General features: G+C 46.2%; 1 protein-coding gene across 5 annotated transcripts in view; it reads left to right on the forward strand.

Moving 5' to 3' along the window:
• EWSR1 (EWS RNA binding protein 1) overlaps window positions 1-25,253 on the forward strand; it is a 197,294-nt gene that overhangs the window by 119,923 nt on the left and 52,118 nt on the right. For all 5 annotated transcript variants that reach the window (XM_030218209.1, XM_030218212.1, XM_030218210.1 and 2 more), the window contains one exon: window positions 4,400-4,518. In XM_030218209.1, coding sequence (XP_030074069.1) covers window positions 4,400-4,518 — 119 coding nt within the window. The remainder of the gene's footprint in view (window positions 1-4,399; window positions 4,519-25,253) is intronic.

Raw genomic sequence — 25,253 nt, forward strand, 5'->3', positions numbered from 1 at the left:
GCACTAGGGTTAAGACATTTCCTGTTAGATGGCTTCATCTTTCATACTGAATATCTGGAAAGAATTCTCATAGCTATTACAGTAGAATTAATGTAGCTGTCCAAAAGTTTGAAAATGCTGAAACCAGGCCTTCACAAGTTTTTCTTTGAATTTAGGAGAAAACTGCTTAGACTTTGCAGTCTCTCTCTCCCACCCACCCCTTCGTTCAGCAGGGACCACCATGGCTCTATTAGGGCCTAAGCTACTAAAACTAGCTTCCCACAGGTTAATAAATCAGGCCCTTAAATTAGCAGAAGCCAGTAGCCTCTCCACACCCCACCTGTTCTGCTGTCAGCACCAACCTGCAGTTGAGGTGAATATCTGTCTTCACATATCACCAGTTCCCATTGGTCCTCTTCTCCCCTTCGGTCCCGGTCACAACTCTCATTAGATTTAAGCCATGGGGTACAAAATCTCTGCAAGTCTCATGAGACAGCAGACATTCCTGCACTGTCTGTCTTGTTGCAGCATGAAATTTTAAATTACACAGCTTGGTGACCTGTCAAAGCCATTTATTAAATCTGTTAGTGCTCTGTCTGCAGACATTCGTTATTCAGCAGCCTGTTTTCATGGCTGAAAATATTAGGATTTGCCAAAATTGCCTTTGACACTTGCCGGTATAAGAGCTGTATTGACAGTTTTTAATGGTGATCTTTTCAGCCATAGGTGGGCACTCTGCTGTGAAAGGTGGTGTTAAGAAATGTTGTTCCATGCAGCTATGTTTGAAGTCTCTGTAGGGGTGGGTGGGTGTAGGTAGGTTGGAGGATAAACTGTAACTGGCAAAGTAATTTTGCTGGATTCTCTAAACAATATCTGAAAGTAATAGTAGGAAAACTATAGTTATAGAAAAAGAAGTAAAATATTGACATAGAGGAGGAGCTCTCTATGGACAAGTAGGATGCATCAGCCACACTGTGGTAACTCCCAGGCTGAGCATTGTAAAAGGATGCTGAATTAGGATGCAGTCCCTTCTACCTTGCAACTAGAGGCAGAACACATTTTGGTTTCAGCTGAAAGGCTACAGACATTTTTGGTTTCAGCGAAAACTGACTTTTTTGCAGGAAGCTGAAAATTTGTGCTTTTCCAGTTTCTCCTTCCCTCCCTCTCCCCTGCCCACCTTTTGATGCCCCCTTGAGCCTATCTTACAATCCCTTGTGGTCTAGGTCTTTGCAGCTGTTTTGAGAGTAGAGCTGACATGGGCAGGAGCAACTGAGGATCACTCCTGTCCTGAATATGCCACTTGACTGCCAGCGATTATAAGGTAGTTGGGAGGGGGGGGGGTGCTACTCTGCATTCTTTTTTTGTTTGTGTGTAAGTGATAACAAGTAATGTAGGTTCATTATGTAGTTCCCAGTACTCCAGAACCTGAGAGTTGTCCATCAACCAGCAGGTGGAAATGGAGAACTCTTGGCATCCAGTTTTATTTCTCCAGCAGGTGGATGGACATGCTTTTCAGCCTCTGGTTCTTTGTTCCTGGTCCAGTTGGTCAACTAGTCCCCAGTGTCTGGAGGTCTTCAGATCCCTGTATCTGGTGCCCTGCAAATTTTTCTTCCCTCCTTCACCTCTCCCCTGTTTTCCTGTGAAGCTGTCCTTTTCCAGCACAACCACCTTAAAAAAAATTAAAAGTTTGCTGGAGAGCATGGGACCGAGCATCAGTCCTGAGTCTTATCTATGTTAAGGCTTGTGGAGGCTGTGAGCTTGGAGAGAGCAGCCAGCAGTGGTAAGTTCAATTAAAGTTTGGCTCAGAACCACTTGGAGGATTGCAAGTTCTACTTGGTGCAGGGGAGGGATCCTGAATTGATGCTTGTGACAGTCGGGGTAAATGGCAACTCCTGCAGAGGCCATTTAGCAGTGCATGCAAGCAAGGAATCCTATGGGACACAGAGGGAATGGTCAACAGCAGTACATTTTGAATGTGGCGCATCTGAATTTTCCGGGGTCTTGGGGCTCTCTGGCAGGGGTGGTGCACAGTTTGGTACAGGAGAATATGGGAACGGGTGCCATTTTTTCAGGGCCAACTGGCAGTGAGGAGCAACCTCTCATGTGCAGAGCACAGCTGCCATTTTGCCTTGGGGCCAGACAGAGAATTCAGCTGTATCAGGATCTTTGCTTTCTCCATAGTTTGTGTTCTTAACACCAGGCCTACTTACTGAAGCAGGGACAGTCAGTTGCTGCAAAGTGCTTCATTTTCTCGCCCCACTGCCCCTCTGGCTTCTAAGAGATTTCACTTAGACCTCCAGGAGTGGGCAGATGAAGCCATCTCTGCTTCTCCCTCCTTGTCTGATGTGGCATCTGTCAATTCAGAGGAGACATTAGAGGAGGTAGAGCTCCCTTCTGAGGAGGCAGGGGGATCAGAAAGTACTGAGGTTGTTTCATAAAAAGGACCTCAATACTGTTGTTTGAGGCACTGACAGTACTTTCCGTTGTGGAGCCTTCTGCTTTGGCATCAGGAGTCCCATCTTGGTCATAAGGGGGTTTAGAGGGCCTTCTCGATGCATCCAGACATTCAGGACCTGATTACAGCAGAATGGGTTTCGCCAGACGCGGAGCTGAGTGGGAAGAGCCATGGCTCACCTCTACCTGTTCCAGAGGAGAAAGATAAATTGCAGCTTCCTATGGTGGATTCCCTTGTTACGGCAGTGACTAAGATGACCACCTTGCATTGCCCTAAAAGACATACAGCATAGGAAGCTAGAAGGCTCGCTGAAACAAACCTTTGAAGTGGCCTTTTTGGGCCTTCAAGTGACAGTGTGCAGCTCATTCGTGGCATGTCTGAAGTGGCATCAACAGTCTGCAACACTAGATGAGCGCCATAGTGCCCAGCTGGAAGTGGGGTTGGCCTTCTTGGCGGATGCTATTTGATATGTTACAGGTTAAGGCCCTCAGTATATCTTTGACTGTCACAGCACGTTGGCAACTCTGCTGCATTGGATAATGGATGCAGCGTCTGTCACTGCTAGTGAAACTGTCCTTTTGGGGCAGCTAGCCATTTGAAGGTGATCTTGGTAACTTGGTGAAAGAACTAGGGCAAACTAAGCCACAGCGGTTGCCGGCGGATAAGCCGAAATCCTCTGACCATCAGTTTTCAGGGGTCTCTAGATCTTGATTTCGAGACAGCAGACTGGTAACAAACTGGACATCAGCAATGTGGACAAGAAGTCCTCTCAGCTAGATTGCCCAATGCCTCCAGTGCTTCACAATGATGTGAAACTGGTCCACTGGATTAGGAATATTCGTAAGATTTGTCGAAGCCAGAGACATCCATGGTAGTTGAGATGGTGGCACATCAGGAGAATAAGAGTGTTCTATTTGCACAAGCTTTATTTTCAGTTTTCATTAGCTGAGGTCCATGTGTGCGGAGGCTGTTTTGCTTGAAGGTAAAATTTGGTCTCTTCATTATTTAAATTACATATATTCTGGCTAGGGTACTATTTTGGCGATTCTAAAGAATTTTCAGGCTCTGTTGGGTATGATGTATAGTACGTTTTTGCAGTTGGGCAGGTGAAGTAGTAGGTAACCTCTGGTTCCTGGGATTGCATTTTTTGGTGATTGATAATGTCTAGCATGTAAGTCCAGTGATATGCCAAACAGTATTTTGAAGATGATTGTGCTGGTTTTGAAAAATAGTCTGGCCTTGATTGGGAGCCAGTGTAGCATTATGATTAGTGGGGTTGCACTATCTATTTTGACTTTTTGAATATCAATCTCGCTGCTGTTTTGGACGGTCTGCATTACAGTAGTCGGGACAATATCAGCATCTGTAGTATTAAGACGAAATGACTAGGGAAATTACCTGATTCTTCTCAGTTTCCAGTGTTTTGAAGCTTTTTGATGTGTGTGAAGAAATTGTTTATTCTCTCACTGGAACAATGAACAACTAGCAAACAGTAACAAGTAACTGAAAAATGGATCAGAAAACTAAACATCTATATACTGTCTAAACAGCACCTGGGAAGATCAGGTCTTATAAGGCACATAGTTCAGAGCCTTAGCAAAAAGATCTTTACGTTTCAAACAAGTCAGCATTGTAGGAAGGCTTGAAGCTTGCACTCCACACCCCTCTTCCTTCTATGTGTTCTATCCATCTAGCTGCCTAGATAGATTCCTTTGCACCTCAGAGATTTTGCAATGCTGACAAACACCCCCCCCCCCCCCCCCCCCCCCCAAAAACAAAAAAATGCACCCCAAGAGGGATGGAGACAATCTCAAGGGGGAGAGTTCTAGGCTGTTGGAAAGCATCCTGCTAACGTTTTCACAGATTTTCATGAAGTAGATTGCCTGTTGTGTTCATTAACTATTGTATTGGACATTGGTTAAATTAATTCTGCTCTGTGCTGTGACACATTTATTCTTTTTCCAGGACCACCTATAGAGCCTGAAGATGACTCTGATAACAATACAATTTATGTACAAGGATTAACTGACACTGCAACAGTGGAGGAGTTGGCTGACTTCTTCAAACAGTTCAGTGCCATCAAGGTGAGAATGGTGGGGCTTTCTTTTGCTGAGGCAAGGAGATAATGGTGGATACTGATTTTAGTCATGATCAGTAAAATATCTGGTAAATCTAAAGGATTCTGAAAGAGAATGCACTGTATCAGTCTGTAAACACTTCCTACTAATATATCCAATGTGCTGAGGCAGGAGATACTATGGGAAGGATTTTGATTTGCAGGAGGTGGGGTTCTTAGTGCAGTTTAGCACAACTGTTTACTCAAGACTATCCTGCACTAATCTTACCCTGATGCAGTAAGGGTGTTTCCTCATCTCTCCAGACCATTTGCGTGTGGGTATGTGTCCTACCAGCAGATGGGGAGACTGAGAACTACTGAGTCATGTCACCTTATAAGGTCCTCTGCAGTCCCAAGCCAGCCAGTAATTCTCTGTCTCCTCAGCAGATGGTAAATGTGTGTGCAGACTGTCAAGACAGGCCTTACTTAGTACACTGTTTTTGACCCCATCTTAAAAGTTTAGAGAATTGGTATTTGTGAGAAACGGGGAAAAAAGAGAAGGGGCCTAGCCACTTCTGCCCCAGGGGTGCATACTTTGCCCCCTGACCTCCCAAAGTTGCTTTATGCCTCAGCCCCCTCCCTGCTCCACTGGGTAGAAGGGAGCAACTGCAAAAATGGGTGGGGGGGGGGGGGAAGATATGACAGATTTTCGAGTCTGGTTCCTGTGCTGATTTTGGTGGGCAGCAGGCCCTTGCTTTGGCATTGGGAAGCTGTTGGCTGGGTACCACTGGGGTCGGCTGGAGCAAGATGGCAGTTGCATCAAACAAGATGCTGTGCTGATTTGACCTTGCCAGACTCTGCACGGCAGGGGGACTTCTACTCTAGTGGCTCTCCTAAGTCTGCTAGAAGAGCAGCTGGGAGCAGCAAGAAGCTAATCAACAGAGCTTGAAGCCTCTTCTGGTGGGAAATGCTGCCATTTTGGGAGCCTTTTCATTGGAGCTGGTGCTATTAGAAGAGCCTTTAGTGCTCTCCAGGCATTCTATTTTATTCTGTCTTATAGTCTGCTCAGTTTCAATAAGGATTCATGGCGGAATACGTAAGATAAAGCCCCCACAAAAGAGGGAAGATAAATATATGCAGTTAATACGAACCTCATTAAATTACCTACATTTACAATTTCATAGCGTCCCTCCAGACCGGCACAGTACGGTTATGCATTCCAACCAGCAGATGGAGACGGAGATCCACTAACTCTTCAGGCCACCTATATCTACATTGTGCAGTCCCCTGATAGTTGTTCAGTCTCTAGCAGATGGTAGTTCTGCTCAACCTGTACAATGCTGTCTGAGGTTGTACAGTCTTTAAATTTAGGGAGGTTCTTAATTTTTAGGAAAAAGGGGGGTGGGGTCAGTTGTCTCTCAGCGATGCAGGTGCTGTTTGTAAACTGGACTGGGGCTGAGGTCCACAGGGGTCTCTTAGTCCCCGGGGTGTCGCAGTTGGCCTCCATTCGGTCTCCTATGTGTCTTCCCACCTTGGCTTCTGATCAGCAGAGTTGTTCAGAAAATCGAACATCGCTCAGGTCAAGTGGTGTTGGCTGTGGATTGGCCATGGAGGTCCCACGGTTCTTCAGTCGCCGGAAGGAGCCATTGGCAGGGGGTCTAGATGGCTTGTCTCAACCTTGGCCTCAGTGGCAGCTGTATGTATTTTCACCTTGGCCTCTCATAGGTCGCATTCTCCAGTTCATTGTCTCGTGACATCCTTGTGGTGTTGATGGCTCCAGATTGGCCACGGCACCTGTGGTATGTGGATCTGAATTCGGTTGCACATGAGCTATACTTTTCATCTTCCTGTGGTGGCTGATCTTCAGGGCCTTGTTCAGATGCCAGATGTGGCTCAGTTCTCACTTATGGCTTGGCTGTTGAGGGTGAGGTTGTTGGAGGGTTATTCCTCTGGTGTCGTTCACACACAGTTGAGTTCCAAGAAGCATTCCTCCTCTTTGGCTTATGTTAGTCTAGTGCATCTTTGAGGCAAGGTGTGACGAGAAAGCGAGTTCCCCTTTGGGTCAGATCCTCGATTTCCTGCAATGTGGCTTGGAGAAAGGGTTGTCACCTTCCTCCCATTTGGTTCTTCCCCATGGAAATGTTGCAGTCCATCATAGTTCCAGTCCAGTGGAGTTCTTGACATCAGAGGCATATTTGTACATTTTATTCACCTGGATCATCAGAAGTTCTTACCGTTTTTCAGTTCTGGGTGGCCATGTCCAATTGAAAGCGCTTCCCGGTGGAGTAGTTGCAGTGCCAAGAACCCTCTGCAAGGTGTTGATGGTGGACTCGCTCAGGATTTGGGGGGGGGGGGGAGGGATCTTAGTTCACACTTAACCTAAATGACTGATTTGATTTATTAACTTAATATACCGCTTAATACAGCCAAGGTTGTAAAGTGGTTTACAGTGAAAGCCAATACAAATTTCTGATAGCACAAAGCAAAAAAAAAAAAATTTAACGTGGCCAAAATTTAAAACCGTTTGTAATCGAGTACAGGTACTTATATTCTGCCTAACCTGGGCATAGCTCAAAGCAGATCACTATAAAATATAGAGTGTGTGGTCCAACAAATTACAAAATCACCAGTAAATCAGTGAAAAAACCTTCCTAACTAACACACAAAGGCCAAATTAAATAAGCTTTCACCTGTTTTCTCAATAAAGAGTAATATGTAATTGATCTTACAGCTCCTTGTGACTCTGGGCAAGTCACTTAACTCTCCATTGCCCCTGGTACAAAATAAGTACCCGAATATATGTAAACCGCTTTGAATGTAGTTGCAGAAACCTCAGTGGTGGTATATCAAGTCCCATTTCCCTTTCTCTTATATTACGAGGGAATCTATGTGTGTGGACCATATCCCACAATAGATTTTTCTGGTAGATACTTCACAACACACTGTATTAGATGGTATTAAGATTCTAATTTTCTATGTAAGTGTTCAAGAAGCCAGGTACAGTACAATTGAATCCGAAAGGTACTCTAATGCAAGGCCATATACTATCTCTTAAAGATGAACATCAACAGTTTAAAATCTTATTTTCTTTGGAAGCCAGTGTAACCTTAACAATAGAGTGGCATGGTCTGTAGCACAACCCCTAAATCAGCTTAGCTGGTACGTTCTGGACAATCTTTAGTCTCTTATGAGTCAGCTAGACATAGCAAGACATCACAATAGTCAATTTGACTCATGATTGTTGCCAATAGTACCTTCTGCAATTGGGAGGATTCTACGAATGGCTTAATTCGATATAGTAACTTCAGTTTGGTAAAAGATTTCCTGATTAGTTCATTAACATAAAAGCAATACAGATGCTGGCACTACAAAAGAGAAAACAAAAATAATTCAAGAAAGCATAAGTTGCACTTATTCAACTATGTTTTCTCGAATAACCAACTTTTTAAAGCTTTCTGTAAGGACAAATAACTAGATATTGCTCAACTCAGGTAGCAAATTCCACAATAAAGATCCAGCATAGCAAACTGCTCTGTACTGTGTAGTTGATATTCTAATAAGGTTTAAAGGAGGAAGTTGAAACCAACACTTCAGGGAAGGACGCAGTACACGAGGCATAGTAGTTTGCTGGAGAGATACTCTGGAACCCTCTCAAGAAAGGTTTGTAAACAAGACGCAACAATTTGAGATCCCACTTCAACAGGCAACCAATGTAATTCAGCTAATATCAGTTGCAGCCTTATTAAACTAGCCTGTCAATCCTTTATATAATGAATTAGACTAGTTGTAGTTCTGTTAAGTTCAACTCTGAAAGTGGATGCAATTGATGAATCATTTTCATTTGAAAAAAGTAAGAACAGCCAGCATCAGTCCTGAGATGTGAATTGCAAAGATGCATCACAACAAAATCCCAATGTTAGACTCTCATCTGATAAGTGAAATAAAGGCCTGGGGGGTAGAGTTGGATTGGAGTGGAGGAGTAGCCTAGTGATTAGTGCAGTGGACTTTGATCCTGGGGAACTGAGTTCAATTCCCACTGCAGCTCCTTATGACTCTGGGCAAGTCACTTAACCGTCCATTGCCCCTGGTGCAAAGTAAGTACCTGAATATATGTAAACCGCTTTGAATGTAGTTGCAAAATCCTCAGAAAGGTGATATATCAAGTCCCATTTCCATTTCTAGATCCCAAATTCTAAAGGAACTGACCAAAACTGCTGTTGTCAGTTTTGGTCTAGGCAGTAATGAGATGTGAGTGTGTAGACTGATTTCCACATTGCTGCTCTGCAGGTCTCAATAGAAGCTGTTCTCGGGTGGCTACCAATGCAACCATGGCTCTAGCATTACCTTAAGAAGGAACTTGGTATGCATATATAGAACTACTCTATTGTGATATTTTGTGTGAGGCTGATCAACTAACCCTGCGTGCTAGTGACAGCCACCAAAAACAAGACCACCCAGGTCAGGTACTTCAGGTGTCATGTGGCTGAAAGTTAGTTTCTTCAGCCGTCTGAGAACAATGTTGAGATTCCATGATGCTGGTTGGGGGGGGGGGGTGCTTTGATAACGGTTTTAGTAACATCAAGCTCCTCATGAAGTGAGCAACTAGAGGCTGAGCAGAAATGGGCTTACCCTCTATGTAGTGAGGTGTGGTAGCCGTGTTAGTCCACTCTTAAAGGTTATCAATAGAAATCAAACAAAATAAAACATGGAAAAGAAAATACATTTTTTATTGGACATAACTTAATGCATTTCTTGATTAGCTTTCGAAGGTTGCCCTTCTTCAGATCGGAAATAAGCAAATGTGGTAGCAGATAGTATATATAAGAGAAACATCAAAGCATTACTTTGACAGTCTGACAGAGTGGGAGGGTGGGGGTATGCATGGGGACATCAAAGCATTTCATTGATATTCTAACAGAATGGGTGTTGGTAGGTGAGAGGAGGGTAATAAACAGAGAAATACAGCTTATGGTTTATAATGGGTTAGACAACCCAGATCCTTAAGTCCTGTTTGTTGTGTGTCAAAATATTCAATCATTCTTATTTCAAAGGTCTTACGTTCCTGTATTGTTTTAAAATTACCTTTCAGTATTCTTAATGTAAAATCACTGGTGCAGTGTTCTGGTCTTGTGAAGTGTTGGCCCACAGGGGTGGGGGCTTGATTGGCATCGGCTATTTTCATGTGATGTCTGTGCAGATTGAATCTTGTCTTAAGCATCTGGCCTGTTTCTCCAATGTAGCATCCTTCGTTACACTTTTTACACTGAATGATATATACCACATTGGAAGATGAGCATGTAAAATAGTCCTTTATGTTGAATATTTTTCCTTTGTATTAAGTTATGTCCAATAAAAAAGGTGGTATCTTATTTTCTTTTCCATGTTTTATTTTGTTTGATTTCTATTGATAACCTCTATGTAGTGATAAGCCCCAGTTACACTGAGGTGCACATATACAGAGTTGGTTTTTAGACCAGATTCAGAAATATGTAGAAGGTATTGAAGCAGTTTTTATGTAGGACATGAGAGGATCTATGGCCTTGCCCCTCACTCCAGGTGGCAAACCTCCTCCATTTGAAACTATATGACCACCTGATGGATTCTCTTAGAAACAAGCAAGATTCGGGAGACATCTTTTGTAAGATGCAAGGTATCGATCTCTAGCCTCTCAACGTTGAAGCAGTGAGAGCTAGGGGTTGAAATATGGGATGCAGGAGCAATCTCATTCTGCATGATGAATCAAAGCAATCCAGCCTTCACATATCCTGGCAAGCAAGTTCCAGGAGTAGGGGAAACCATATTTGTCTCAGCCAAAATGGGGTGATTAACGTGGTTCCTTTTTTGTCTTGTGCAACTTTGAAATAATCCTCTTCAAATATGTGTACGTCAACTTTTTTAGTTAAATTTAAATTTATCATTTTTTTTTTGTTTTTCCAATTTCTTAAAAAATGGGAGGAAAAGCCTCAACTGACTCCTTATTGGCTGCAGAGCCAAGCAATTCTGGGAGTTCATGCAGTCATTATTGGCTGAAAAACCTCCCCAAATATTTTTAATCATATACATATATACAGAATTGAAATAAGCTCTTTACTTTGTAAAGATGCATCAACTCTTTGTATCATCCAATCTCTTTTCCACAGCAGACAATGGGCAAAGTTACATCATGAATTCTTTAAATATAATAGTGGTATGACTCTTCTTTAACGGTTTGAGTTCCACAAGCTCTGGTGATTGCGGAACTTGGCCATTGTCGGCCATGGAAGAGAGAGATTGGATGTTCTTCGTGGGTTGGTGTTCCGCGTTGGCCCGGGAACCGGCATAATAGCAAAACATTTGCTAGAGCCTTCTGATTCGTGCTTGACTGTGCATACGCGGAGTGCCTTCCCATCAGCTGCTAATCAGTTCTCATCTTTTTTTTTTTTTTTTTCTTCCCACGTGAGTGGCAGATTTTTTTGTGGCTCCTTCACCTGGGTCAAAGACTCCCAGTGGTTTCAAACTCTGTTCAATTGGACCATCTCAGGCACAGATACCCATTCCTGGTGTATCCAGTGCCTTGGGCCTGACCGTAGCCCGGCGACTTATCATCTACCTTCGTATGAAAAAGAGGGCACCAATTGCCCGAGAGGCTCAGAGAAAAACATTTTGGAGCCCGGTCCGGTTCTTTGGCATCGAGGTCAGCAGAGTCGGTATCGAAGGAGGCATCGACGTCTGGTGTGGAGGGTAGGGATGGCTGCTCAGAGACTCCGACACACTGGGAGCAGTGAAGCATTGAGTGGGTCTCCACCTGTCTCGAGGTCTCCTGCTGTGCAGGCTCCCCCGACCCGACCCCGAGGCGTGGTGAGGATTCCTCATTGTCACTTTGGAGACTGTAAGGTTCTCAAGGTCCTGGACTACACCTCTCGACCTGATGGCCCCCCTGCATGAGGTACTGAAGGTAGTCCTCATGCAGAACTGGGCGTCCCCTCTGTCCCTGTGAACCCCAAGAAAATTGACACCCAGTATCGGATCCACAGGGAACCTGGGTTGGTGAGGTCTTGTTACCCCACAACTCCATGGTGGTGGATGCTGCTCTCGAGTACTAGGGACTATGCTTCGGCTCCACCAGGCAGAGAAGCTAGAACCTTGGACTGTGCTGGGAGGGAAATGTATCAGGATGCGATGCTCATTGCCTGTATTCAATCATACCACGAGCATCTACTTGCAGAACTTGGTGAGGCAGCTGTCTGGCTTGGTTGATGCACTCACTCCAGAGCACGCTGAACCTTTTCGCCAGCTGGTCAAGCAGCAGAAGGTGTGTCACAAGTTCTTGGCCAGGGGCACTTATGACACTTTTGACTTGGCATCCAGAATCTTCCCAGGGTATAGTGATGCGCAGACTCTCATTGCTGCGCATCTCTGACCTGGACCATTCGGTTCAGCAGAGGATGGCAGATGCCCCATGCCGGGGATAATCTTTTCGGAGAGAAGGTAGAACTGGTTGACCAGATCAAGAAGCATACCGATGCTATGTCTTCTCTCTCCCGCCAGGCGCCTTCTGCTACCACCTCCTCATCCAGGAGGTATTTGGTGGGTCACAGAGTACTTCTTACGCCTATTCTATACGTTAGATGTAGATATGCCCTGGCAGCTCACCAGCCTGCTCAGGCTATACCCCAGCTCGCTTGTTCTCGTCAACAGCATGTGCCTAAGGCCCCTGCTACTCCCCAGCAAAAGCAAGGAACAAGCTTTTGACTGGCTCCAGCAGAGCATAGCCACCATAAGTGTCTCTGCCGGATGACTTACTGGTTGGAGGAAGGTTACAATTTTTTCACCAAAGGTGGCCCCTTATAATCTCCGACCGGTGGATTCTTCAAATAGTCTGGTTAGGATACACCCTCAATTTGATATCCAAACCTCCAGATTGTCCACCGAGAGCTCATAACGTTCAGCTCCCAGCACAAGCAGGTACTTGCAGAGGAACTCTCCACCCTTCTAAAGGTCTATGCGGTTGAACCCGTTCCACCAGGGGAAGAAGGGCAGGGATTCTATTTCAGGTACTTGTGCAGAAAAAGACGGTGGATTCGTCCCATCCTAGACCTGAGGGCCCTGAACAAATTCCTGGTCTGAGAAAAAGTTCAGGATGGTTTCCTTGTGAACCTTTCTTCCCATGATTCAGAGAAACCATTGGCTATGCTCTCTGGACTTGAAGGATGCATATACACATCTTCTGATACTTCCGAGTATCTTCATTTTGGGCTGGGAACACATCACTTTCAGTACCGCGTTTTGCCTTTTGGCCTTGCGTCAGCTCTCATGGTGTTTATCAAATGTCTAGTGGTAGTTGCAGCGTCGCTATGCAGACTGGGAGTGCATATGTTCCCTTATCTCGACAATTGGCTGGTGAAGAGCACTTCGGAGGACAGTGCTTGAGAGTCCATACGAAAGACTATTCAGGTGCTTGAGCTACTAGGGTTCGTAATAAACTACCCCAAGTCCCATCTCTCCCCTGTCCAGCAATTGGAGCTCATAGGAGCCCTGCTTGGTAAGCGGACTGTTTGGGCCTATCTCCCGGAGATGCATGCGGACAACCTTCTGTCCCTCATATCCAAGGTTCGGACATCGCAGCAAGTCACAGCTCGGCAGAGGTTGTTGGGCCACATGGCTTCCACAGCATATGTTACACTCATGCTCAATGGACCCAGGCTTCTCAGTGGTATCAAGCCACGGGGAGTCTAGAACATGTCATCCGAGTGTCCTCCAAGCTGAATCGCTCTCTTCAGTGGTGGACAATTCGATCCAGTCTGACTTTGGGACTTCCATTTCAAATCCTCAGCCACAGAAAGTGCTGACAGATGCATCTCTCCTGAGGTGAAGGGCTCATGTAGATGGGTTTCACTCAGGGAGCCTGGCCACCCCCCCACCCCCAGGAAACATCTTCAGATCAACCTCCTGGAGCTCCGAGCGATCTGGAACACTCTAAAGGCTTTCAAAGATCAGCTGTCCAATCAGGTTGCGATGTATTACAGCAACAAGTGGGGGGGGGGGGCACCATATCTCGCCCTCTGTCAGGAGGCCATCCAGATGTGGCTCTGGGCATGCCGTCACAGCATGTTTCTACAAGCCGCTCATCTGTCAGGCGTAAACAGTCTGGCCGACAGACTGAGCAGGATAATCAACTTCACGAGTGTTCCCTGAACATGGGCTATGAGCGTGGGGCACCCCATCGGTGGATCTTTTTGTCACTCAAATCAATCACAATGTCCCTCAGTTCTGTTCTAGGCTTCAGACCCATGACAGACTAGCGTCAGATGCATTTCTCCTACGTTGGGGAACAGGCTTGGAGAAAGACGGCTGAGGGGGAGATATGATGTAAGCTCTGTTGAGCAGGGACTGTCTCTCTGTCATGTGTTCAGCGCTACGTGCGTCTGGTAGCGCTATACAAATGTTAATAATATAATCTATAAAACGAGTGGAGTGGAACGGGCAGATGTGAATCATTTGTTTACTCTTTCCAAAACTACTAGGACTACAAAGCTACGAATCTGAGAATTTTTCGCTCAATATGTAATTAAAACTCTGGAATTCGTTGCCAGAGAATGTGGTAAAGGCGGTTAGCTTAGCGGGGTTTAAAAAAGGTCTGGGTGGCTTCTTAAAGGAAAAGTCCATAGATAATTATTAAATTGACTTGGGAGAAGATCCACTGCTATTTCTAGAATAAGCAGCGTAAAATGTATTTAACTTTTTTGGGATTTTGCCATGTATTTGTGGCCTGGATTGGCCACTGTTTGAAACGGGACCTTTGGTGGACCTTTGGTCTGCCCCTTGTGGCAATACTTATGTACTTACTATAAAATAAGAGTGATGGGATTAGGAATTGGTTATTGGACAGAAAACAGAGGTAGGTTTAAATGGTCATTTCTTTTGATGGAGGAGGGTGAACAGTGGAGTGCCGCAGGGATCTGTATTGTGGGCAGTGCTTCGACAGATTCTGCCACCGGCTCCTTTACCGACCCCCCCCCTCCCCCCCGCAGCCTTGTCTGGCGGCTCTCGACGAGCGCACAGGGCCCTGCTTCCACAGCTGCTGGAAGGGTTGCTGCGGTGTCGGGGGTGCTTGCGCCTTCTGTACCGTCTGCTGCAGCGGCATCTGGCCCTTCACCCTGACTGTGGTGCCGCCTGCGGCTACCCAGGTTGACTCCCCTTCAACGTCGGTGGAGGAAGCTTCACCGGAGTCCAGGCGGGCGTCGACTTCTCTGCACAGCTATCGAGGATGTCGTTTCTCAGCGTCGAGGCAGGCTCAGTTTCGGACTGCTCTGAGGGATGTTTCGTCCGATGCTGAAGATGAGCGTTCGTGAGAGGAAGAGGAGGATCCCAGGTACTTTTCTGACGAGTCCTATGGGATTCCTTCTGAACCTTCCCCTCCACTAGAAAGGAGACTTCACCAGAAAGTCTATCCTTCACCTCCTTTGTCTGGGAAATGGCTGCAGCTATTCCCTTCCCTATGGAAGTTGAGGATGAGCCCAGGGCTGAGATGCTCGAGGTCCTGGATTACTCTTCTCCGCCTAGAGAGGCTGCAACGGCTCCTTTGCATAATGTACTGAAGGAAGTCCTTATGCCAAACTGGTCGTTCCCTCTGTCTAATCCCGTGATCCCGAAAAAGACTGAATCCCAATATCAGATCCACGGGGAGCCTGGATTGATGAGGTCTCAGCTGCCTCACAATTCCATGGTGGTAGACTGCTCTCAAAAGAGCCAAGAGAATCTAGAACATTGGACTCTTTTGGGAGGAAGGCGTATCAGGCCGCTATGCTTGCTGCCAAAATCCAAACATACCAGCTCTTCACGAGCATCCACTTCGGAACTCGGTGAGCAACTGTCTAGCTTGGTTGATGCACTCCCTCCGGAACAAGCTGAGTCTTTTCGCCAGGTGGTCAGGCAGCAGAAGACGTGTCAAATTCCTGGCCAGGGTTTACGTTCGACACTTTTGATGTGGCATCCAGGATCACTGCTCAAGATATAGTGATGTGCAGACTCTCATGGCTGCGTGTCTCTGACCTGGATCATTTGGTCCAGCAGCGGATGGCGGATGTTCCTTGTCGGGGGGTAAACGTTTTGGTGAGAAAGTAGAGGATCTAGTTGACCAGCTCAAGAAGCACAATCATGCTATGGATTCTCTCTCCCGCTGGGCGTCTTCTGCTACTACCTCCTCATCTAGGAGGTTTTTTGGAGGGAAGAGTGCTCCCTATTCCTATGTTAGGCGTAGGTACACTCCTGCTTCTCTGCAGCCTGCCCAGGCTCAGTCCCAGCGCACTCATTCTCGTCAACAGCGTGCGCCTAAGGCCACTGCGGCTCCCCAGCAAAAGCAAGGGGTGGACTTTTGACTGGCTCCAGTTCAGCATAGCCTCAGTAAACGTGTCCGTACCGGACGACTTGCCGGTTGGGGGAAGGTTAATGTTTTTTCACCTAAGGTGGTCTCTTATAACCTCTGACCGGTGGGTTCTTCAAATTGTCCAGTTAGGATACACCCTCAATCTGGAATCCAAGCCTCCAAATTGCCCACCAGGAGCTCAGTCCTACAGCTCCCAGCACAAGCAGGTACTTGCAGAGGAACTCTCCACTCTTCTACAGGCCCAAGCGGTCGAACCCGTTCCACCAGGGAAGAAGGGCAGGGATTCTATTCCAGGTACTTCCTTGTGCAAAAGAAAATGGGGGATGCGTCCCATCCTAGACCTAAGGGCCCTGAACAAATTTCTTATCCGAGAAAAGTTCAGGATGGTTTCCCTAGGCACCCTTCTTCCCGTGATTCAGGAAAACGATTGGCTATGCTCTCTGGACTTGATGCTTACACACACATCTCGATACTTTCAGCTCACAGGAAGTATCTTCGTTTTCGACTGGGAACATAGCACTTTCAGTACCGTGTACTGCCTTTTGGCCTGACGTCTGCGCCCAGACTGTTTACCAAATGCCTAGCTGTAGTCGCAGCGTTGCTACACAGACTGGGAGTGTATGTTTTTCCTTATCTGGACGATTGGCTGGTGAAGAGCACCTCGAAGGAGGGTGCTCTGGAGTCCATGCAAATGACTATTCGAATGCTAGAGCTACTGGGGTTAGTCATAAGTTATCCCAAGTCCCATCTCACCCCAGTCCAAAAATTAGAATTCATTGGAGCTCTGTTGAACACTCAGACAGCTGGAGCTTATCTTCCCGAGGCAAGGGTGGACAACCTTCTGTCCCTGGTGTCCATGGTTCAAGCAGCTCGGCAGATGTTGACTTCTGGGACACATGGCCTCCACAGTTTCACGCCCATGGTACGTCTACATATGAGATCAGCTCAATGGACCCTAGTAGCTTCCCATTGGTTTCAAGCTGCGGGGGATCTAGAGGATGTAATCCAACTGTCTACCGGCTTTCGGAATTCTCTTCAGCGGTGGACGATGCGATCCAATTTGACCACGAAGAGTGCTGACGATGGATGCATCTCTCCTGGGGTGGGGAGCTTATGTAGATGGGCTCCACACTCAGGGAGCCTGGTCCTTTCAGGAAAAAGGTCTGCAGATCAATCTCCTGGAATTTAAGAGCGATCTGGAACGCTCTAAAAGCTTTCAGAGATCGGCTGTCCAACCAAGTAATCTTAATTCAGACAGACAATCAGGTTGCCATGTTTTACACCAACAAGCAGGGGGGCACTGGATCTCACCCTCTGTCAGGAAGCTGTCCAGATGTGGCTTTGGGCTCACCATCACAGCATGTTTCTCCAAGCCATTTATCTGGCGGGCATAAGCAACAGTCTGGCCGACAGGTTGAGCAGGATAATGCAACCTCACGAGTGGTCACTGAATATGAGCATGGGACACCCCCTCGGTGGATCTTTTTGCCACTCAGATCAATCACAAGGTCCCTCAGTTCTGTTCCACACTTAAGGCCCACGACAGACTAGCGTCCGATGCCTTTCTCCTGCATTGGGAGACAGGCCTTCTGTACGTGTATTCTCCCATACCTCTAGTAGGGAAGACTTTGCTGAAACTCAAGCAAGACTGCGGAACCATGATCCTGATTGCACCCTTCTGGCCTTGTCAGATTTGGTTTCCTCTTCTTTTGGAGTTGTCCTCCGTAGAACCGTGGAGATTGGACTGTTTTCCAACCCTCATCACTCAAATAAGGGGTCGCTTCTACATCCCAACCTCCAGTCTCTGGTTCTCATGGCCTGGATGTTGAGAGCTTAGAATTCGCCTACTTGGGTCTTTCAGAGGATGTCTCCCGAGTTTTGCTTGCTTCCAGGAAAGATTCCACGAAGAGGTGTTACTCTTTCAAATGGAGGAGGTTTGTCGTCTGGTGTGACAGCAAGGCCCTAGATCCTCTTTCTTGTCCTACACAGACCCTGCTTGAATACCTTCTACACTTGTCAGAGTCTGGTCTCAAGACCAACTCCGTAAGAGTTCACCTTAGTGCAGTTAGTGCTTATCTCCGTGTAGAGGGTAAGCCTATCTGTGGACAGTCGAGTTCGCTTCATGAGAGGTTTGCTTTTGTCAAAGCCCCGTGTCATACCTCCACTAGTGTCATGGGATCTCACCCAGCTGATGAAAGCTCCTTATGAGCCACTGAATTCCTGCCATCTGAAGTACTTGACCTGGAAGGTCGTTTTCTTGGTGACTGTCCTCAGAGAATACCTGCTTACAGGTATGTATCTTCGCTTTTCTCAGGGGAGGGATTCTCCCTTCATATGAAGGGAAAGTGAGGGAATACCAAGGGGACCCCTCCTCCAAGAGAACCTCTGGTTCCTCCTTAAACACCAAGAGTGGTCTGCGCCTATCATAGTAACATAGTAACATAGTAGATGACGGCAGAAAAAGACCTGCATGGTCCATCCAGTCTGCCCAACAAGATAAACTCATATGTGTATACCTTACCTTGATTTGTACCTGCCTTTTTCAGGGCATAGACCGTACAAGTCTGCCCAGCAGTATTTCCCGCCTCCCAACCACCAGTCCCGCCTCCCATCTCTGGCTCTGGCACAGACCGTATAAGTCTGCCCTCCACTATCCTCGCCTCCCAACTACCAACCTCTCTTCCCCCACCTGCTCCGCCACCCAATTTTGGCTAAGCTTCTGAGGATCCATTCCTACTGCACAGGATTCCTTTATGCACATCCCACGCATGTTTGAATTCCGTTACCGTTTTCATCTCCACCACCTCCCGCGGGAGGGCATTCCAAGCATCCACCACCCTCTCCGTGAAAAAATACTTCCTGACATCTTTTTTGAGTCTGCCCCCCCTTCAATCTCATTTCATGTCCTCTCGTTCTACCGCCTTCCCATCTCCGGAAAAGATTTGTTTGCGAATTAATACCTTTCAAGTATTTGAATGTCTGTATCATATCACCCCTGTTCCTCCTTTCCTCCAGGGTATACATGTTCAGGTCAGCAAGTCTCTGCTCATACGTCTTGGAACGCAAATCCCATACCATTCTCGTAGCTTTTCTTTGCACCGCTTCCATTTTTTTAACATCCTTCGCAAGGTACGGCATCCAAAACTGCACAATACTCCAGGTGGGGCCTCACCAACGACTTGTATAGGGGCATCAACACTTCCTTTCTTCTGCTGATCACACCTCTCTCTATACAGCCTAGCAAGAGCAGCACTCTAACTATGTACTATGTTAGAGTGCTGCTCTTGCTGCAGAGCCTGGAAATCAGTATCGGAAGGTGGGGTGCAGTGCTGGTCTTCGGGATACTGCCTTCTCCTCCTTTACAACACTGGGATTGCAGCTGGAATGGGCGTCTATGACAGATTTAATGGCGGAGGACACGTTGCCGGGTCAAGTGGATACTGAGGTTTCCTACAGCAAGGCGGCGGCCATTTTGAGTATCTCACTGCGTGGCTCCCACCCTCCACTGCTGGTCTAGCACTGGAGTGGGAAACTGGACACAGCAATGTTTCAGGGCTGCTTGGCGTGGGGGGGGTGTCTTTGGCAGAGGCGGATGTGGTTCCGTTCTCTCCGGAATTTGTTTTTTTGATGCATAAGGCGTTTCTGTTAAAAAGACCTCAGCATACTTTACTTGGGACGGATTCTTTCCTCGGGACCTTCCTCAGATCTGGGGGTCAAATGAGCACAAGTGGAAGTTCAAGGGTATATACAGTTGATGATTTTTCCCTGGTATCAGAGGAATGGTCCCCTGAGGACTGGGCCACAGTGGCCTTCTTGCACTCTCTGGAGCAACCCCTTGAGGAAGGAGAGTTGCCGACCGAGGAAGGGGATGACTTCACCATGTCATGGTTTTTTTTTTTTTTTTAGGCGGGCTGAACTTCTCTCCCTGATTGCCAAGTCGCTGGAGATCTTGATACTGGACCCTCAGATGTCCAAGGCAGAGGCTCACCTGCTGATTTTGGATGTTAAGAAGCCACCTAAAACCTTTCACATTCATCTAGCGATGAAGGTGTTAGTCTTGGCGCAGTGGGATGCGGGTGGTGAGGGCGATGGCCCGCCTTTACCCGTTGCTGGCAGGGGACTTGGAGTCCCTCCTGCTGCCCAGAGTTGATTCTCTTGTTACGGCTGTGATCAAGAAGTCAACGTTGCCAGTGGAGGGTGGCACTGCCCTCAAGGATGTGCAGGATCAGCGACTGGAGACTTGCTCAAGTGCACCTTTGAAGTGTCGGTGCTGTCCTTGTAAGCGACTGTTGTGGGTCCTTTGTGGCTCGGGTCTGTTTGAGCTGCGTCCAGGGAGCAGTGGCTGACGAGGATCTGATTTATTCTTTGCTGGATTTGGAGTTTGGCTTGGTCTGTCTGGCGGACTTATTGTATGATGTGCTTCGTGCCTCGGCGAAGGGAATGTTCTTTGCGGTGTCTGCGCATAGGTGGCTCTGGCTGCGGCATTGGGCTGCGGACACTGCGTTGAAGTCTTGCCTGGTGAGACTCCCCTTTTGGGGGGGAGGGTCTCCTGTTTGGGGAGGGTCTGGCTAGAATTGTTAAGGATTTGGGAGATACCTGGAGGACCGAGCTAGGGTGTCTTCTTAGACTTCTCAGTCCCATGCGCGTTTTTGGGAGGCAGCACCAGCAGTCCTTTCGCGGGGACAAACGGTCCTCGTCAAGCGGTGCGCCTGTGTCCTGGATCTCACGATGATGGTGTCTCGGCCCATTCCTCTGAGTGTGCTGTTGGAGGGTGTTTGTCGCTCTTTCTGGAGGCATGGGCCGAGATGATATCAGATAAGTGGGCTCTCGACATGGTATGGGATAGCTATTGCTTGGAATTGAAGTGAGAACTCCTGGACTACTTCTTAGAATCACCATGCAAAAGTCCATTCAAGAGGTGAGCAGTCCGAGCTACAATCTAAGAACTGTTGCGCCTGGGGGGCGGAACAGGTCATGTCCTCAGGGGAGGCGCGGCTAGGACGTCCCAAACAAGGACGGAGCTTGGCACCTGGGAGACAGTGCGATCTGTGATTGCGGCAGTTCAACAGGGGGAGTTTTTAACTTCCCTGGACCTCAAGAAGGCTTATCTGCGCATCACAATTTTGCCTCATTGCTCACTCCTGCGCTTTGCGGTGCTCGGCAAGCATTATCAGTTTTGAGCCATGCCATTTGGTCTCACGGCACCAAGAACCTTCTCCAAGGTTTACCATGTGTTATTACATTTCTATTCTTGTGATTATATGATAAACGGGTTTGCTAGGGGAAAGGGGGAGGAGGCTACAGCCAGAGAAAAAGGTGGGGTTGAGGGGATGCTGAGAGTGAAAATTTTTCCTTTTGAACTGCTGAAAAGGGGGCAAAACAATACCTATAGAAAAGTATTTATTCTGCCATTGCATTTTTTTTTTCATTTAAAATAAAAGCATTGGAAAGAAAAAAAAGTTTGCTTGCAACTTTTTAAATTCATCTGTCTTATGGCAGAGCTGTGATTTTTTTTTTTTCCCTGTAAATTTTGTTGCTAGGAGGGAGGGGGAGGGGAGGGACAAACTTGCAGCACTCTGCCTTGAGAGATGAGTTGGTAAGGGGATTTCCTTTCGAAGTGTCAGCAGAGAAAACCAGCTCTGCTCATACAGAAGCAACCCCCGCCATTTTTTCTATCTCACTTCAGCCGTTTAGTGCACATTCTCACACAGTTGTCTCTTTAAAACAGGAGGGGGGGAGGGGAAGCTCTTGCATTCTTATCTTCTAATATAATAAAACGCACCGTGAACGTTCTAATGAGGACAACGTTCTATGAAGCCATCTGACGTCACTCCCAGGCTGAGGCTGAAGGGTTCGTGGATTCGTGGTGTGAAGCCTCCCTTCAAGCCAGCCAGCCAGCCGTCTCTGTCTATTGACAGGTTGGTCAGGCCCTGGGCACAGGCACCAAGGAATGGTTGATCTCCATTGCCCTAATGAAGCCCAGTCCCCCAAGGGACTGGATGACAACATGGTCTGAATGGGCATAAACTCAGACACCCTACAGGGTACCAGCATCAAACATGCAACAGGCAGTGCATGGGCCTGCAGAATAGGTTGGCACTCCAGCAGGTCTATATCACATCGAGCCAGAAGGCGTACCATCTCTTCTATTCCCAATCCCCACACACACATGTAAAGTAGCTAATAATTTGAACCTAATTTTTAACTGTACAGGTAACCAGTGTATATACCAGCAAATATTTTATATAGCTCAATCCCACTTCCTAATTTATGATGATCTACGCAGCCATGTTCTGGACCAGTTGCAATCTGGCAGGAGTCCTTTTATTTTAGAAGACCAGAATATGCCAGATTGCTGTAGTCCAAATGAGAAAATCGCTTCTTGAGTTACTTGTCTCAAATTCTGTTCAGTTATGTTCTAATCTGGCAAATCAGCCTTAAATGCAACAGATTTTTTTTGACCATGTCTACTTGTCCATGGATAAGTCAAGTGACCCATGACTACAAGAACTCGCATCCAGAGAGAGAATTTCCCATCATTGTTCTTTCCAGGCAGCTCTTACCACTTCTATCTTACAAGACTTTGATTCTCCTCCCCCCTCCCCCCCCCCCCCCCCCCCCCCCCGGATTAGTCAACATTATACTGCACCCAGTATTTGTATGGCATACTTGAGTTTTGCTTACACCTTTTCACTGATGCCTCAACTGGGATGATTGGACATCTGCACAATAATCAGCCCTAATGATTTAATCAAAGCATTTGGACTACAGGTACACATTAAGAATAGGGGATGCAGTTGCCCTGTTTCAAAAAACGTTAAAAATACACAGTTTCAAGGTAGCAGCATGAACAGGCATGTGTAAGACTGCTCTGGGGCTTAACTGGGTTTTTTGTTTTGTTTCTCCCACTTGATTTACTTAAGAGATGAGATAAACAGAAAAAAAGTGAAATTTCATTCTGCATAAGTTAAATCCATTGTTTATGGACCTATGTTTGCATATTTGATCCCAACATGCCCTTGGTACCCAGAGAAGGGAGGTTGTGCACTTCCCAGGTGAACAAGACATCTCATTGAGCTCATACGGCAGGACTCTACCACTGCACCAAATGGTGCAACATAGTAACTCCAGAAGATTGGCCCTTGCTGTTGATGCAAGCACAGATGAGACTAGCAAGTAGTTGAAAAAAGTGTGCCAAGACACAAGACCTTGATGCTGTACATGGATTGTGTTAACATTGATCACAGTGCTGAAGAAGTAGAAGGGTCGGGTTGGTGGAAACTTCCTTGCTAAGCCTTCAGTCTCCTTCCCAGCAGTGTTTCTGAGGATTTGTGGTTGGACAAATAAGGGCCTCCTGGATCTAGCAAGATGGTCCTTGAAGATATGAGAGGCAGTGTCTAGGATTGAAGCTACCGTATCTCAATTTGTTGTACAGACTCAAGAATTCTCATAGCGATTGATAGGGGATCCAAGATGTTGACAGCCTTACCCTAGGTGCGGCTCATTCTGCTTTCCCTTCTATGCCTAAGCATAGATTGCAGTGGAAAGTCTCTTGCCCCTCAGTTGCCTGTTCAGTCCAATGGATCGCCATGTGATTTGCTATAATTCTCTGGATACTCTGGGTGCGGCAAGCCCAGCAAAGTCGCTGCCGTTATCAGCTGATTCAGCCAACTCATTTGGTTTTGAAGATGCTCTAAGCTCTGATTTGCAGCATTTATCCAGGAGGCTCAATTTGGATGTGGCAACTGATTCCTATCTTCCCCCCAACAACCCTGGTTACAACCTGAAAGGGCGTTTGGGAGTTGCAGGCCAAGCCTTGGTTGTGACAGGTGGTGCTTTGACGCTGCAGGAAATTTTGAACCAGTCTGCTCCTTGGTCTACTACTGTTTTGTAAACCGCATAGTTGCCTCTGTTGGATCCCTTGCGGTATATCAAGTACTATGGATGGATACATTTTCCTGATGATCTCCAATTGGGTGCCATTTTCTTTTTGAAATTTCCATGCAAATTAAGTTTAAGGATGTGTTCTTTGAATCTTCGCATTTATATTTGCAAACAGTCCTGTGATAACTCCTGAGTTTAGCTCTGCTAATGTTGACATCACATGAGCTGCTTAATTTTTTTTTTAACAATTTCCTCTCCAAATGCCTCCAATTTTGTTCCTTCCCCTCCCAGATTAACTACAACGCCTTGTCTTAAGTGAAATATCCCCAACTTTGCATCTTTACATGCTCATCAATGGCAAAATCAATCCAGTGGAACCACTCTGTCTTAACAATATCTTCTCATCCCTCCCAATTCATAGCCAATAGCCAATGAGTAACAGTTAATAATTTTAATCTAGCATAATACCTATTTACAAATTATATCTTTCATTCAATCTCCCTCCCTCCCCTTTTTTTTTTTTTTAGTTTGGTTAGTGTAACTATGCTTGTCTTTTCGTTTGATTAAATAAGTTGCCTGATTTGCTTTGGGTATCCCCCAAATTTGTGGATTGTAATTTGGGCTTTGGCCATTTATTTCTATACAAGTTATTTGCTTGATTTATTCTATACTAGTAAAAAAAAAGCCCCGTTTCTGATGCAAATGAAACGGGGGCTAGCAATGTTTTCTTCTGTGTGCATGTGGGAGTGTGTGTGTCCCTGCCCTCTGGCCTCTCTCCCCTCCCCCCTCTGAGTCTTTCACTGTTACAGAGCCAGCGATTTGATTTCGTGCTCTGCTGTTTTCCTTCACTGACTGTGTTACAGAGAGGGCGGGGCAGACACTCATAGGGAAACCGGATATCTCGCCCCCTTCACACTTCCGGCTGGAGGCTTCATAGAACGTTGGTGTTGCCTTTTATATAGAGAGATAATATACATTCTCAAAGCAAATAGTAGCAAATGAACTGTGAAGGTTATTGTGGTGCTCTGGAGCATCATGTAGTCTTCATTGAGACTCAAGTAGCCACCCTGCAGAAAAGGATCACTTGATTTACATCATAAATTGTAGATTCTGGAGAATATAAATAGGATTTTTTTAAAAAATACATTTGTGTTGGATAGATCTGTTTAAAAAAAATGTATTTTTTTTTTTTTGTTTGTTTTAAAGATGTTGACTTACTCCCTGACGTAGTTAAAGGTACTCAAGCAGTTGGAAGGCCTTTTTCCGGCTAAATCCTGTGCACTTGCTGCAGGGGCTACCTTTTAAAGGTTTGTAAGGGAATAGTTACTCATATTTTGGTCCACGGCATTTAGAAATTTCATGGAGAAGGTTACTTATTTCCAATCTGAATTTTTTTAATTGAAATTTTTATTGCATTATAAAGAACACAAAAAAGAAACTATTCCTATAACAGGAGATAATCCTACCAAAAAAATACATCAAGTATTTTTAAAGAAATTAGAAACAATTAGCTC

The sequence above is a fragment of the Microcaecilia unicolor genome, chromosome 11 (genome assembly GCF_901765095.1).
Source record: "Microcaecilia unicolor chromosome 11, aMicUni1.1, whole genome shotgun sequence".
In the NCBI taxonomy this organism is placed as follows: domain Eukaryota; kingdom Metazoa; phylum Chordata; class Amphibia; order Gymnophiona; family Siphonopidae; genus Microcaecilia; species Microcaecilia unicolor.